The sequence below is a fragment of the Cherax quadricarinatus genome, chromosome 44, assembly GCF_038502225.1.
Source record: "Cherax quadricarinatus isolate ZL_2023a chromosome 44, ASM3850222v1, whole genome shotgun sequence".
Lineage (NCBI taxonomy): Eukaryota > Metazoa > Arthropoda > Malacostraca > Decapoda > Parastacidae > Cherax > Cherax quadricarinatus.
Genome location: NC_091335.1, coordinates 6,763,895 through 6,778,587, shown reverse-complemented (window position 1 = coordinate 6,778,587; position 14,693 = coordinate 6,763,895). Strand labels below are relative to the sequence as shown.

The window sequence follows — 14,693 nt, the reverse complement described above, 5'->3', positions numbered from 1 at the left end:
CTGTCTGTGATACCATGGAGATTGCTTCAAAATATCCTATAATGGTATGCCAAAGAGTCTGTATTGGAGGGTATTGGCCTAAAATTGAATGTCATTATTGGGAAAAATTCTGACTTTGTGCTATCCCTAATATCCTAACTGTGTGAAAGGTGTCACCAGTTTCTTAAACAAAGTTTTGGTGCACTAAAAGGTAGGGTTGGCATGAATAGAAGGGAAGATGGAAATATCAGAGTTGGGGTAGATCTGAAAAGTTGTCTCTCAGATGCAGTAAAGAAAAATTTATTTATTTATTATCACACCGGCCGATTCCCACCAAGGCAGGGTGGCCCGAAAAAGAAAAACTTTCACCATCATTCACTCCATCACTGTCTTGCCAGAAGGGTGCTTTACACTACAGTTTTTAAACTGCAACATTAACACCCCTCCTTCAGAGTGCAGGCACTGTACTTCCCATCTCCAGGACTCAAGTCCGGCCTGCCGGTTTCCCTGAATCCCTTCATAAATGTTACTTTGCTCACACTCCAACAGCACGTCAAGTATTAAAAACCATTTGTCTCCATTCATTCCTATCAAACACGCTCACGCATGCCTGCTGGAAGTCCAAGCCCCTCGCACACAAAACCTCCTTTACCCCCTCCCTCCAACCCTTCCTAGGCCGACCCCTACCCCGCCTTCCTTCCACTACAGACTGATACACTCTTGAAGTCATTCTGTTTCGCTCCATTCTCTCTACATGTCCGAACCACCTCAACAACCCTTCCTCAGCCCTCTGGACAACAGTTTTGGTAATCCCGCACCTCCTCCTAACTTCCAAACTACGAATTCTCTGCATTATATTCACACCACACATTGCCCTCAGACATGACATCTCCACTGCCTCCAGCCTTCTCCTCGCTGCAACATTCATCACCCACGCTTCACACCCATATAAGAGCGTTGGTAAAACTATACTCTCATACATTCCCCTCTTTGCCTCCAAGGACAAAGTTCTTTGTCTCCACAGACTCCTAAGTGCACCACTCACTCTTTTTCCCTCATCAATTCTATGATTCACCTCATCTTTCATAGACCCATCCGCTGACACGTCCACTCCCAAATATCTGAATACGTTCACCTCCTCCATACTCTCTCCCTCCAATCTGATATTCAATCTTTCATCACCTAATCTTTTTGTTATCCTCATAACCTTACTCTTTCCTGTATTCACCTTTAATTTTCTTCTTTTGCACACCCTACCAAATTCATCCACCAATCTCTGCAACTTCTCTTCAGAATCTCCCAAGAGCACAGTGTCATCAGCAAAGAGCAGCTGTGACAACTCCCACTTTGTGTGTGATTCTTTATCTTTTAACTCCACGCCTCTTGCCAAGACCCTCGCATTTACTTCTCTTACAACCCCATCTATAAATATATTAAACAACCACGGTGACATTACACATCCTTGTCTAAGGCCTACTTTTACTGGGAAATAATTTCCCTCTTTCCTACATACTCTAACTTGAGCCTCACTATCCTCGTAAAAACTCTTCACTGCTTTCAGTAACCTACCTCCTACACCATACACTTGCAACATCTGCCACATTGCCCCCCTATCCACCCTGTCATACGCCTTTTCCAAATCCATAAATGCCACAAAGACCTCTTTAGCCTTATCTAAATACTGTTCACTTATATGTTTCACTGTAAACACCTGGTCCACACACCCCCTACCTTTCCTAAAGCCTCCTTGTTCATCTGCTATCCTATTCTCCGTCTTACTCTTAATTCTTTCAATTATAACTCTACCATACACTTTACCAGGTACACTCAACAGACTTATCCCCCTATAATTTTTGCACTCTCTTTTATCCCCTTTGCCTTTATACAAAGGAACTATGCATGCTCTCTGCCAATCCCTAGGTACCTTACCCTCTTCCATACATTTATTAAATAATTGCACCAACCACTCCAAAACTATATCCCCACCTGCTTTTAACATTTCTATCTTTATCCCATCAATCCCGGCTGCCTTACCCCCTTTCATTTTACCTACTGCCTCACGAACTTCCCCCACACTCACAACTGGCTCTTCCTCACTCCTACAAGATGTTATTCCTCCTTGCCCTATACACGAAATCACAGCTTCCCTATCTTCATCAACATTTAACAATTCCTCAAAATATTCCTTCCATCTTCCCAATACCTCTAACTCTCCATTTAATAACTCTCCTCTCCTATTTTTAACTGACAAATCCATTTGTTCTCTAGGCTTCCTTAACTTGTTAATCTCACTCCAAAACTTTTTCTTATTTTCAACAAAATTTGTTGATAACATCTCACCCACTCTCTCATTTGCTCTCTTTTTACATTGCTTCACCACTCTCTTAACTTCTCTCTTTTTCTCCATATACTCTTCCCTCCTTGCATCACTTCTACTTTGTAAAAACTTCTCATATGCTAACTTTTTCTCCCTTACTACTCTCTTTACATCATCATTCCACCAATCGCTCCTCTTCCCTCCTGCACCCACTTTCCTGTAACCACAAACTTCTGCTGAACACTCTAACACTACATTTTTAAACCTACCCCATACCTCTTCGACCCCATTGCCTATGCTCTCATTAGCCCATCTATCCTCCAATAGCTGTTTATATCTTACCCTAACTGCCTCCTCTTTTAGTTTATAAACCTTCACCTCTCTCTTCCCTGATGCTTCTATTCTCCTTGTATCCCATCTACCTTTTACTCTCAGTGTAGCTACAACTAGAAAGTGATCTGATATATCTGTGGCCCCTCTATAAACATGTACATCCTGAAGTCTACTCAACAGTCTTTTATCTACCAATACATAATCCAACAAACTACTGTCATTTCGCCCTACATCATATCGTGTATACTTATTTATCCTCTTTTTCTTAAAATATGTATTACCTATAACTAAACCCCTTTCTATACAAAGTTCAATCAAAGGGCTCCCATTATCATTTACACCTGGCACCCCAAACTTACCTACCACACCCTCTCTAAAAGTTTCTCCTACTTTAGCATTCAAGTCCCCTACCACAATTACTCTCTCACTTGGTTCAAAGGCTCCTATACATTCACTTAACATCTCCCAAAATCTCTCTCTCTCCTCTGCATTCCTCTCTTCTCCAGGTGCATACACGCTTATTATGACCCACTTCTCGCATCCAACCTTTACTTTAATCCAAGAAAAAATATGCCTATTATAAAACATTAGTATACCTATTATAAAACAAAGTATCTATGGTCTACAGTGTCTGACAAGCTGGGTGTAAGAGGTATAAAGTCCTCTGATCTGATCTTTTAAGAGTTTGACTCATTCTCTGGGAGAGAGCGGTTGTGGCTGCATCTTGTCTGGTGACTTGCCAGCCGCCAGTCAGCATCAAGAATGCAAGATGCAGATAGCTTGCCAGCCGGATGACTGAGTGTTCTCCTGTTTTTTGTGTTGCTGTTTCCCTCTGCTTCCAAGGCTTAGCTGTTGGGTCTAGTCCTGACTCTTATCTCTTTGACTCAAGACATTCCTCACCGTCTATTCTTCGCACTGTCCCCACTTGCCCCTCGCCCCTTGTGGGTCCTTACCTGTGAGTCCTCTGATCTGATCTGAGGTATAAAATACTATTTTGTCAGTATTTCATACCTAAATGCATTGCCTTGATGCTAGTGAAGGGCTCCTGATTCATGAAACTGGAATTACCCTACCTTTCCTCTGTTCAGTCTTGATAACCTCCCATTTTTCAGGTGTGGTATGAAATGATAAATGGATATGTAGGGTACAGGTAAGCAAATATTTAGTACAGTATTAGAATGGGCTTATTACTTACTGTTAAGCAGGTTAAATGTAATAGGTGCAGTAATGTTCGACTCTACTTTTCCAGGGCTAATGGAGAACAACAGCGTGCTCGACTTTTACTGAATTCACAGGACAATTTTTCAGTTATAAGTGGAAATGGCTCGAGCTTCTCATACAGTGATGCTCCCATACCTGATGGCTATTTGGACACTTACACAAATGTTTACATTTATACTGGTAAGCAGAAGTCGAAGATATTACCAGCCACAACAAAATTTAATAGATGCAGATGCAGCCTAATGCTTGGTAGGATGGGTAGACACAGTAATTCATGATTGCCTTCACTCCAATATTTCTTAGCCACTTCAATTTTATTTTTTTATTTAAAACCTTGTTCTTAAACTGTGATGGATATTGCTTAGTAGCAGTTTATTAAATTGGTTTGTTTGCTTGACAATGTAAGAGCATGGAAGTGGAGTACAGTACTTTATATAAACCATAATCAAATTAGACCTACGAGTAATAGGAGAAATGTTATTTGTTTTATATTTGGTGTTATATCTGTTTTTGAGATGCTACCAAGATTGGAACAGTTGAGATGATGATGGGCATGACATAAACTGTCTTTTGATAACTGCCCAAAATGCCCTGGCATGATAGTGGCTTTCTTTGTACCAATCAAATTATGAAATGTAAGCACACATTGTAACCTTTGCAAAGAAATGAACTTTTGTTGTTGATAACTCCCCCCCCCCCCCCCTCTTTTTCTCTTTTTCTTTCTTTCTTTCTCTCTCTTTCTTTCTTTCTTTCTTTCTCTCTTTCTTTCTCTCTTTCTTTCTCTCTTTCTTTCTCTCTCTCTTTCTTTCTCTCTTTCTCTTTCTTTCTCTTTCTTTCTCTTTCTTTCTTTTTTTCTTTTTCTTTCTTTCTTTCTTTCTCTTTCTCTTTCTTTCTTTAAATAACAAAAAGGCACAATACCGTGACTGGAACGATACACAAATAACCCGCACATAAAAGACAGAAGCTTACGACGACGTTTCGGTCCGACTTGGACCATTGACAAAGTCACACAGTGTGACTTTGTCAATGGTCCAAGTCGGACCGAAACGTCGTCGTAAGCTTCTGTCTTTTATGTGCGGGTTATTTGTGTATCTTTCTTTCTTTCTTTCTCTTTCTTTTTCTTTCTTTCTTTCTTTCTTTCTTTCTTACACAGGGTTTGACAAGGTTAAGGATTCCTAACTTTATTGGCAAGCTAAGAGCTGTTACCTACATCAGCTCATTTGAAAGCATTTTTATTATGAGACATACAAGTAGGGAGCAGGATGAAGTTGGAGCCATCTATGGGCCAGCATTTTCATTTGATCAACTGACTTTATCTCGTTGGCATCATTATGCTGTACGAATGTGTTCCATACTCGAGTCATCCTGGGTATGTATGATATCAGATGGAGTGATGTTCTGGAGAAGGGTACATCCAGAGTGAAGTTGCTGCTTTCTGCCCGTCTTGTGGCATAAAAGCTTGTTTCACGCTGTCCTCGAAGTGAATCCAAGTGTGGTATTTTGACAATATTGGCCTTGTACATAACAGTAAGGCCACCCATATCCCTCCTATGTTGAAGGCTCTGCTGAAATGACAGATCTATCCAGGATGGGTCCAGGCGAGAGATGAGACGTCTTGCTCTGTTCTCTACTCTATCAAACAGTCGCAGATGAGAGGGAGGGCAGGCAAACCAAGAAAGTGGAGCATACTCAAGGTGTGAGCGTACTTGTGCCTCGTACAGGATCTTGCAACCCCTACTGTCAAGCAGATGAGAGATACGGCGAGGTGCTGTAAGCTTCCTGGCTGCCTTGTTTGCAAGATTTACAACATGGCTCTTCATGGTTAGTTTGGAGTCAAATTTCACCCCAAGGATATCAACTTCTTCTCCAGGTGCCAACACCCTCCCATTCATCCTTACTACTGCACCAGCATTACCATCATGGTGCCTAGAGACGATCATCATTTGCGTTTTCTCAGGTGCAAATGTTACTTGCCATCTATTTCCCCAAGCTGATATAGCTCTCAGCTGGTGATTGATGTAGCTTAGAGCAGCTGGCATTTCTCCTCTTGGATAAGTGAATGTCAGTGTACAGTCGTCTGCATATGCATGTGATTCTGGGATGAGATGAAGGTCGTTGAAGTAGACATTCCATAACAATGGACCCAGCACGCTTCCTTGTGGAACACTTGCCCCAATAGGATGTCTTGCTGATTCCGTTCCATTGAGAACTACACTTAGAGATCTACCATGAAGGTAATCACTGAGGAGACATAGCGTAGAGCCTGCAATTCCCAGTGCTTGAAGTTTTGCTAAGAGGCCCTGGTGCCACACCCGGTCAAAAGCGCCAGCAATGTCCAGTGCTACCACACAGCTGACTTTAGATTCATCCAGTGACTGGTGCCACTTAGTGGAGAGGTTTAACAACAGATCAGCAGCAGAGTAACCTTGCCTGAAGCCATATTGACGATCACAAAGATTATTGTCTCAAGGATCTTACCAGTGATTGACAGGAGTGACACTGGTCTGTAGTTGCTGATTTCTGCTCTGCTCTTCTTTTTGTGAACAGGGACTACATTTGCCTCTTTCCATAGAGAGGGCCATTTACACTGTACCAGGCAGTGCTGAAAGATGTGAGTTAGAGGTGCTGCTAGCTGGTCTGAACATCTTCTCAACAATCTTGGGCTCAACTTGTCTGGGCCCACAGCCTTTTCTTGGTCAAGCGATTTAAGAAGGAAATTCACCTCCTCCTGCCTTATTGTCACCACTGACAGTTTTGACAGTTCTTGCAGCTAGCCAAGGAGAGTCCCTTGCTGGATCAGGAACTTGCATTTTGGTAGCAAAGTGTTCAGCAAAGAGTTCCGCCTTCTCTTGACTACTAGTAGAGGTGGTCCCATCCTGTCGATTTAGAGGTGGAATGAGTTCATCAGGCAGATAACCTTGTCTGTCCTTGACCAGGGACCACCAGGTTTTGGAGCCTACCCTACCTGATGCTAGCTTTCTTTTAGTGTCCACCTCCCATTTAGCAGTGGCCCACTTTTGAACGTCACCCATGTGCCTACAGGCTTGCGTGTGCAAGTTCCTGTTATAGGTGGTAGGATCTCTTATACCTTCGCCATGCTTTATACTTAGCAGTAGCAGCCTCTCTACAATGAAAGCCAAACCAAGGCTGATCTGTAGGCTTCGTCACATATTGCCGGTGAGGAATGTGTTCTTGTTGTAGATTAAGGATGTGTCCAGTGAAGGCTTTCACTTGGTTGTCAACATCCCCTTGGAGAAGAGCATTCCAATCGGTGGTGGCGAGCTCAGAGCAAAGGGCTGGCCAATTACCTCTTTCCCATAGCCAGGTTGTGCGTGTGGACTCCTCACCTCGTTCTGTTGGGATCTTAAGTGTCGTAAAAACAGCCTTGTGGTCAGACGATCCAACGTAGCCGAGGGGTTGACAAGTGACTATGCCTTCTGCCAGATCACTCGCTACTGGGTCAAGGGAGGAGCCAGAGATATGAGTAGGGAAATCAACAAAGTTTCTTATGTCAAACACTGCAAGAAGGTCATCAAAGTCCCTCTGTATAAGGTGCTGGTTGAGGTCACCAACAATTATAATATGTTGACAGTTGTGTTGTAGCAGAAGGGAGTCAATATTTTCCATTAGGAAGTTGATGGGGTCTGCATGTTGCCACTGAGGTCTGTACATTGCACATGCTAGTACAGAGGTACTAGTGTTTATACAGAGCTTGAAGAACATCATTTCAAGATGTGTAGGGGTGGCAACATCAATGTGCTGGGCATGAACACTTTTAGAGAAGCACATAGCAACACCTCCTCCTTTCTCTCTTTCTCTTTCTCTCTCTCTTTCTCTTTTTTTTCTTTTTCTCTTTTTCTCTTTCTCTCATTTTCTCTCTTTTTCTCTTTCTTTCTCTTTCTCTCATTTTCTCTCTTTTTCTCTCTCTCTTTCTCTTTCTCTCTTTCTCTTTCTCTCTCTTTCTCTTTCTCTCTCTTTCTCTTTCTCTCTCTTTCTCTTTCTTTCTCTCTCTCTTTCTCTTTCTTTCTCTCTCTCTTTCTCTGTCTTTCTCTTCTCTCTCTCTCCCCCCCCCCCCGAAAGAAGGAAGCAAGGTCTTGTTAATTAATGTGTTCGGCTTTACAAATTATCAAGACTCAGAATGTAATAGAACTTTTTCTCGTACAGGCTTGACTGTTGGACTCTTTGTGCTGTCACTAGGCCGAACAGTTCTTTTCTTTGTGATGTGCATGACTTCATCGAGAAAACTGCACAATCGCATGTTCGAGTGTATCATTCGTGTTCCTATCAAGTTTTTCGACACTCATCCTATTGGTATGTAAACTTTGATTTTTTTTTTTTTTTAAGATAAAAAGTGTTTTGATTGTTTTAATCTGTATTTCTTAACAGCTCTAGCAACAAGTAGAAAGTCACTGAGTAATTTTGTGTTCTTGAGTTTCTCCTTTAATGTGTTGAACTATCTTAGGTGATAATCAGTGTCAGGATTTTAATGTCCTACCAAAAATCCAGAATTTAAGGCAAGGTGAGAGGAACCAGAAAATTGCTCAAAAGTATAATACTGTGAATAATTTTTATTTGGTACATAATTTTATTTAAAAAATATGTGATTTATAAAGCAAAATTTGCTACAGTATATAATATTGAATTACTGTCCTTAGGACAGATATTTAACCGCTTCTCAAAGGATATTGGACAAATTGATGACTTTCTTCCTGGTACTTTGTGGGATGTCGTTGAAGTAAGGATAAGCATGATTCCAAATTTTGCATGACTTGAGAATGATTTTTTTTTCTTTATCTTCTGAAATTCAGAGGTAAAGATTGTGCACTGTTTCACCTCACCTGTAATATATTCTGTAACACACCACTGTGTGCTTTCACTGTGAAGGATGAGTAAGAATGTTGCAGTTTAAAGGGCTGTTAGGATTGTGATGTGTGCATACTGCTAGCTAGACAGCTATTAAATGAATGATGGTAAACATGTTTCCTTCTTTGGGTTACCCTACTTAGGCGGCAGATTTGTTAAAAAGAAAGATTTGAAAACTGTGATTTCAAATGATAGTTGGAGTGGCACTCAAATTTATTGCATCTCTTCCTGGCCTCAAGAACGCAACACAAAATGAAAAGATAAACCTTCCTTAGTTTTTATAATGACAGTGTGATGTAATAAATTTTTTGCAACTGCACTGGTTGCATAATGATGCTCGTTATCAAACTTGTTACACCAAAGCTAGTTAAAGTAGAATTGTTTTTATTATGACTTAATACATTAAGTTTATGCAAAGAAGAGTATCCATGGTTCAGTCACCGGCATGGGTGGAAATATTGGGCATGTTTCCTTAGTAAAATGATAGGATGGATAATGAGAACCTTCAAAACTAGGGATGCCAAGCCCATGATGAGAGCACACAAAGAACTTTCACGGCACACATAAGTACAATAAGGCACCTAAATTACTGGGAACGGTTGAAGGTCCTTGATCTGTATTCCCTGGAATGCAGGCGAGAGAGATGTACGATAATATTCACTTGGAAGGTCCTGGAGGGATTGGTACCAAAACTGCACACAAAAATCACTCCCTATGAAAGCAAAAGACTTGGCAGGAGATGCCACATTCCCTCACTGAAAAGCAGAGGTGCCACGAGTACACTGAGAGACAACAAAATAAGTGTCCGGGGCCCAAGACTGTTCAATTTCCTCCCAGCATACATAAGGGGGGATTACCAATAGACCCCTGGCTGTCTTTTAGAAGGCACTGGACAGGTACCTGAAGTCAGTACCTGAACAACCTGGCTGTGGTTCATACATCAGTTTGCATGCCACCAGCAGTAACAGCCTGGTTGATCAGACCCTGATCCACCACGAGGCCTGGTCTCAGACCGAGCCGCGGTGGCGTTGACCCCCAAAACCCTCTCCAGGTACCTGCTACCCCTGTTCACATAGCAATATGTAGGTACTGTACCTGGGTGTTAGCATACTGCTCTGCATAACCGTGGGCCTTGAACGTGCACCGAAGTGTCACCATTCGTGTATCTAATTTTTTTTTTTTTTTTTTTTGTCTTGAATACTATGGTTTGACAGTGACTGTAATGTTGTCAAGTTAATTTAGTTCTCATGATTTTGCTTTTATTTAAGATTCTTCCTCCTTTTCTCATTTACTTACCCATCCTCCATACATTCCCTATTTACATTCTTTAATTTCAGGATTTCTAAATTCGGAATATCCAAAGTATAAATTTTGCTCATCATACATATACAGTTACTGATACTTGATATGAAGCTGATGAATTATTTAGGTAACCATTTTTTGAGTAATGCATTCGGTGTACAATGCTGAATTGTACATATTCTTCAGTAATTTTTCACATGTCATTCCATTCAGTTCTGAATTATTTAAGGCAAGATTCAATAGCTTTCCGCATTTTTACAGGACAGATACTAAACAGGTTCTCGAAAGACATGGGGCAAATTGATGATATGCTGCCTGGAACCGTATTTGATTTCTGCTCCGTAAGAATATTTAACTTTTTTTTTTTGTTGTTGTTGCTTGATGAAGGTGTTGGGCACTACGGTATGATGCTTTGGTGACCGGACCATTGATGAAGGGGCTTTTGTGGTGACTTGGTCATTTCTTTGGTGTCTGCTTCCATTTTAAGTGATTAAAAAAGTTACTTAAATAGTGACTTAGGAAAATATATACATGTACTGGTAGCAATGCTAAGGCTTTTTGCAATGCAGTAAAAAGTCATCCTTAGTGGGAAAATAGCAGATCTGGTAAAAAAAAAAACAAGTTTGGATAAAGGCCATTTTATATTAACCACATAGTTATGTGGAAAATTAATATTTAACTGTTGTACTGTAACGACAAAATACATTAAAGTAATTATCCCTTCTACAATTACAGAATTTTAATAATGACTCATGAAATCATAACAACATGATTACAAACAAGTTATGGTACAGGTGGAGTTGGAACCCATAGTGAATCGTAAAACTCCAGCCCAGTGCCAGTTGGCCCAGCAGCTTGTGCAATGGCCTGGAGTTTTCCCACTCTCTCGCCATGGTTCAAACCCCATCCATGCCATGGTTAGAATTTATTATGTATCTTTGTGAGCTTTCCACTGTGACCCCCAGAAGATTTGGAGTGCCTAATATAGTCAAAATCCCACTTTAAAAATTCATGATAAAATATCATGTGGAATATGATTATCAGACTGCTGCTTGGATGATGTATATAAGTGTCATTATGGTGAAGGTATAGAGATTCCTTCCAGAGGTGGTGGGGCAGTATTCTGATGGCTTCATCCTTCCTTTGATTTTCAGCTCTTTATATTTTTAAAGCTCACCCACACTTCAAAGGTCACATTCATCTTTCACAAGTTAAATTCACCTTTTAGTGTGTAAACCAATTGTAGTATCTTCAAAATTAATTGTGTGGTATCTCTTCTGCCATAATTCTGTTGACACTTAAAATGTGCTAGATGGAAGTGACAAGTATTTTATAAGTATTTGTTGGGATGATGATGTTGATGAGGTCCTGTCTTCTCAGGTCAAATCTTTAACAGATTCACAAAGGACCTTGGACAGATAGATGAAATGCTGCCTATTACAGTCTTTGATGTCGTCATTGTGAGTATTACATGGATTGTACATGATTCCTCTCCATAACCTTGAACAGAATGCCTTTGCTTCAACTCTGTACTAGACACCAGAAGTGCATAGGCTATTTGAATTAATTTAATACAGAATTTATCATGCAGATTATATTAATGTGTGGTAGGTAGGAATTGTGAGATCTTCAATATCATGGAAATATACAAGTGTGTTAGATCACAGTGGATCAGAGTAATCTTTGGAATTTTAATTGCTGTATGTGTGAGCAAAGTAGGTACATGTATGTATGGACTCTGAAACAAACTAGACTTGAGTTTTGGTAGTCAGAAGTGTGTGTCTTCACTCCAAAAGTTGGGTTGGGATATGGCTATTTTTTCCATAATGTTTAAAACTTTTCTTTGTTGTTGTCATAAGGAAGATAATTTTTTTTTTAACAAGTCAGCCGTTTCCCCACCGAGGTAGGGTGACCCAAAAAGAAAGAAAGAAAAACTTTCATTTAATACTTTCACCATCACGTATACATGATCATTGTCTTTGTAGAGGTGCTCAGATTTGACAGTTTAGATGTACTTCCAAACTGCCAATATCCCAAACCCTTCCTTTAAAGTGCAGGCATTGTACTTCCCACTTCCAGAACTCAAGTCCAGCTAACCGGTTTCCCTGAAGAGGATTATACAGTAAAATTCATGAAAGTTTGTAAAAAGTATTCTCTCAAACTACACGTGATATGAGACGACAATGAAAGTGATTTGAGTGATACTGAACCCTTTACCACTGGAAAGTATGGAACTGATCTTTAGTTGAATGATAGGGAAAGGTTCTGCACATATGAATCCCTCAGATCATAAATATAACAGTCTGATAGATGTTTTGATATTGATGTGACACAACAAAGTTTGTAGATACAGCAGCAGTAATAGACCACTACAGGTCAACAACTTGGTCTCTGTACTTACATGATCAGTAAGATTTAAAGTTTTTGAAGAAACTTTATCTGTTGGAAAGCATAATTCTGATTTTTTTTTTCTAATCTTTTTTATTCATAAAGGCTTAGTGTGTGAGCATTTGTGAATTTGTTGAGTAACAAAAATAACAAAATCCCAAATTATTATTAATGATTAAGCTATTTTATTCTTAATGTTTTGATCAGAAATGCATATAAATATTGCAGATGCTAAATGTTAAGAGATGTTGGAGTCTCCATGTGTTAGTTTTGTAATATTTGAATGTGCTTGGACATTGTGTGCACGTTATTATAGTGGCTTTGTATAGATGTTATAAAAATGTAAGATTAAACACTGGACAGAATCAAGAGTTCTGCTCAATATTTACTGCAAGTGTAGTGCTTGTTAGAATTGGAGGGCTTGTTGCAGTAAATGTTTGCTTGAGTGCAGTTGTAATATAAGAAAGAAGGAACACTGCAACAGGCCTACTGACCCATGCAGAGCAGGTCCATCCCCCCCTCCCCCCCCCAGATTAGACCAATGACCCACCCAGTCTGATCATCTCCACTCAAGGATAGAGCACTGCACCAGACCCAGCAGCACAAGCTAGTCAGGTCCAACTCACACCCACCCACACCCACCCATGTATTTATCTAACCTATTTTTAAAACTTCACAACGTTTTAGCCTGAATAACTGTACTTGGGAGTTTGTTCCACTCATCCACAACTCTATTACCAAACCAGTGCTTTCCTATATCCTTTCTGAGTCTGAATTTTTCCAACTTGAAACCATTGCTGCGAGTCCTGTCTTGGCTGGAAATTTTCAGCACGCTATTTGCATCCCCTTTTCCATTTATACACCTCGATCATATTTTTTTTTATTTTTTTATTATCACACCGGCCGATTCCCACCAAGGCAGGGTGGCCCGAAAAAGAAAAACTTTCACCATCATTCACTCCATCACTGTCTTGCCAGAAGGGTGCTTTACACTACAGTTTTTAAACTGCAACATTAACACCCCTCCTTCAGAGTGCAGGCACTGTACTTCCCATCTCCAGGACTCAAGTCCGGCCTGCCGGTTTCCCTGAATCCCTTCATAAATGTTACTTTGCTCACACTCCAACAGCACGTCAAGTATTAAAAACCATTTGTCTCCATTCACTCTTATCAAACACGCTCACGCATGCCTGCTGGAAGTCCAAGCCCCTCGCACACAAAACCTCCTTTACCCCCTCCCTCCAACCCTTCCTAGGCCGACCCCTACCCCGCCTTCCTTCCACTACAGACTGATACACTCTTGAAGTCATTCTGTTTCGCTCCATTCTCTCTACATGTCCGAACCACCTCAACAACCCTTCCTCAGCCCTCTGGACAACAGTTTTGGTAATCCCGCACCTCCTCCTAACTTCCAAACTACGAATTCTCTGCATTATATTCACACCACACATTGCCCTCAGACATGACATCTCCACTGCCTCCAGCCTTCTCCTCGCTGCAACATTCATCACCCACGCTTCACACCCATATAAGAGCGTTGGTAAAACTATACTCTCATACATTCCCCTCTTTGCCTCCAAGGACAAAGTTCTTTGTCTCCACAGACTCCTAAGTGCACCACTCACTCTTTTTCCCTCATCAATTCTATGATTCACCTCATCTTTCATAGACCCATCCGCTGACACGTCCACTCCCAAATATCTGAATACGTTCACCTCCTCCATACTCTCTCCCTCCAATCTGATATTCAATCTTTCATCACCTAATCTTTTTGTTATCCTCATAACCTTACTCTTTCCTGTATTCACCTTTAATTTTCTTCTTTTGCACACCCTACCAAATTCATCCACCAATCTCTGCAACTTCTCTTCAGAATCTCCCAAGAGCACAGTGTCATCAGCAAAGAGCAGCTGTGACAACTCCCACTTTGTGTGTGATTCTTTATCTTTTAACTCCACGCCTCTTGCCAAGACCCTCGCATTTACTTCTCTTACAACCCCATCTATAAATATATTAAACAACCACGGTGACATCACACATCCTTGTCTAAGGCCTACTTTTACTGGGAAAAAATTCCCCTCTTTCCTACATACTCTAACTTGAGCCTCACTATCCTCGTAAAAACTCTTCACTGCTTTCAGTAACCTACCTCCTACACCATACACTTGCAACATCTGCCACATTGCCCCCCTATCCACCCTGTCATACGCCTTTTCCAAATCCATAAATGCCACAAAGACCTCTTTAGCCTTATCTAAATACTGTTCACTTATATGTTTCACTGTAAACA

The 14,693-nt window shown here is 40.7% G+C and overlaps 1 protein-coding gene across 6 annotated transcripts in view; it reads left to right on the top strand.

The window, feature by feature from the left end:
- The window catches only part of LOC128697480 (ATP-binding cassette sub-family C member 4-like), a 73,636-nt gene that overhangs the window by 35,831 nt on the left and 23,112 nt on the right, over nt 1-14,693 (top strand). For 4 of the 6 annotated variants that reach the window (XM_070094048.1, XM_070094045.1, XM_070094049.1 and 1 more), the window contains 3 exons: nt 3,879-4,030; nt 8,015-8,161; nt 10,277-10,356. In XM_070094048.1, coding sequence (XP_069950149.1) covers nt 3,879-4,030; nt 8,015-8,161; nt 10,277-10,356 — 379 coding nt within the window. Of the gene's footprint in view, nt 1-3,878; nt 4,031-8,014; nt 8,162-8,505; nt 8,586-10,276; nt 10,357-11,395; nt 11,476-14,693 lie in introns of all 6 variants that reach the window. The other 2 variants (XM_070094046.1, XM_070094047.1) reach the window with 2 other exon arrangements.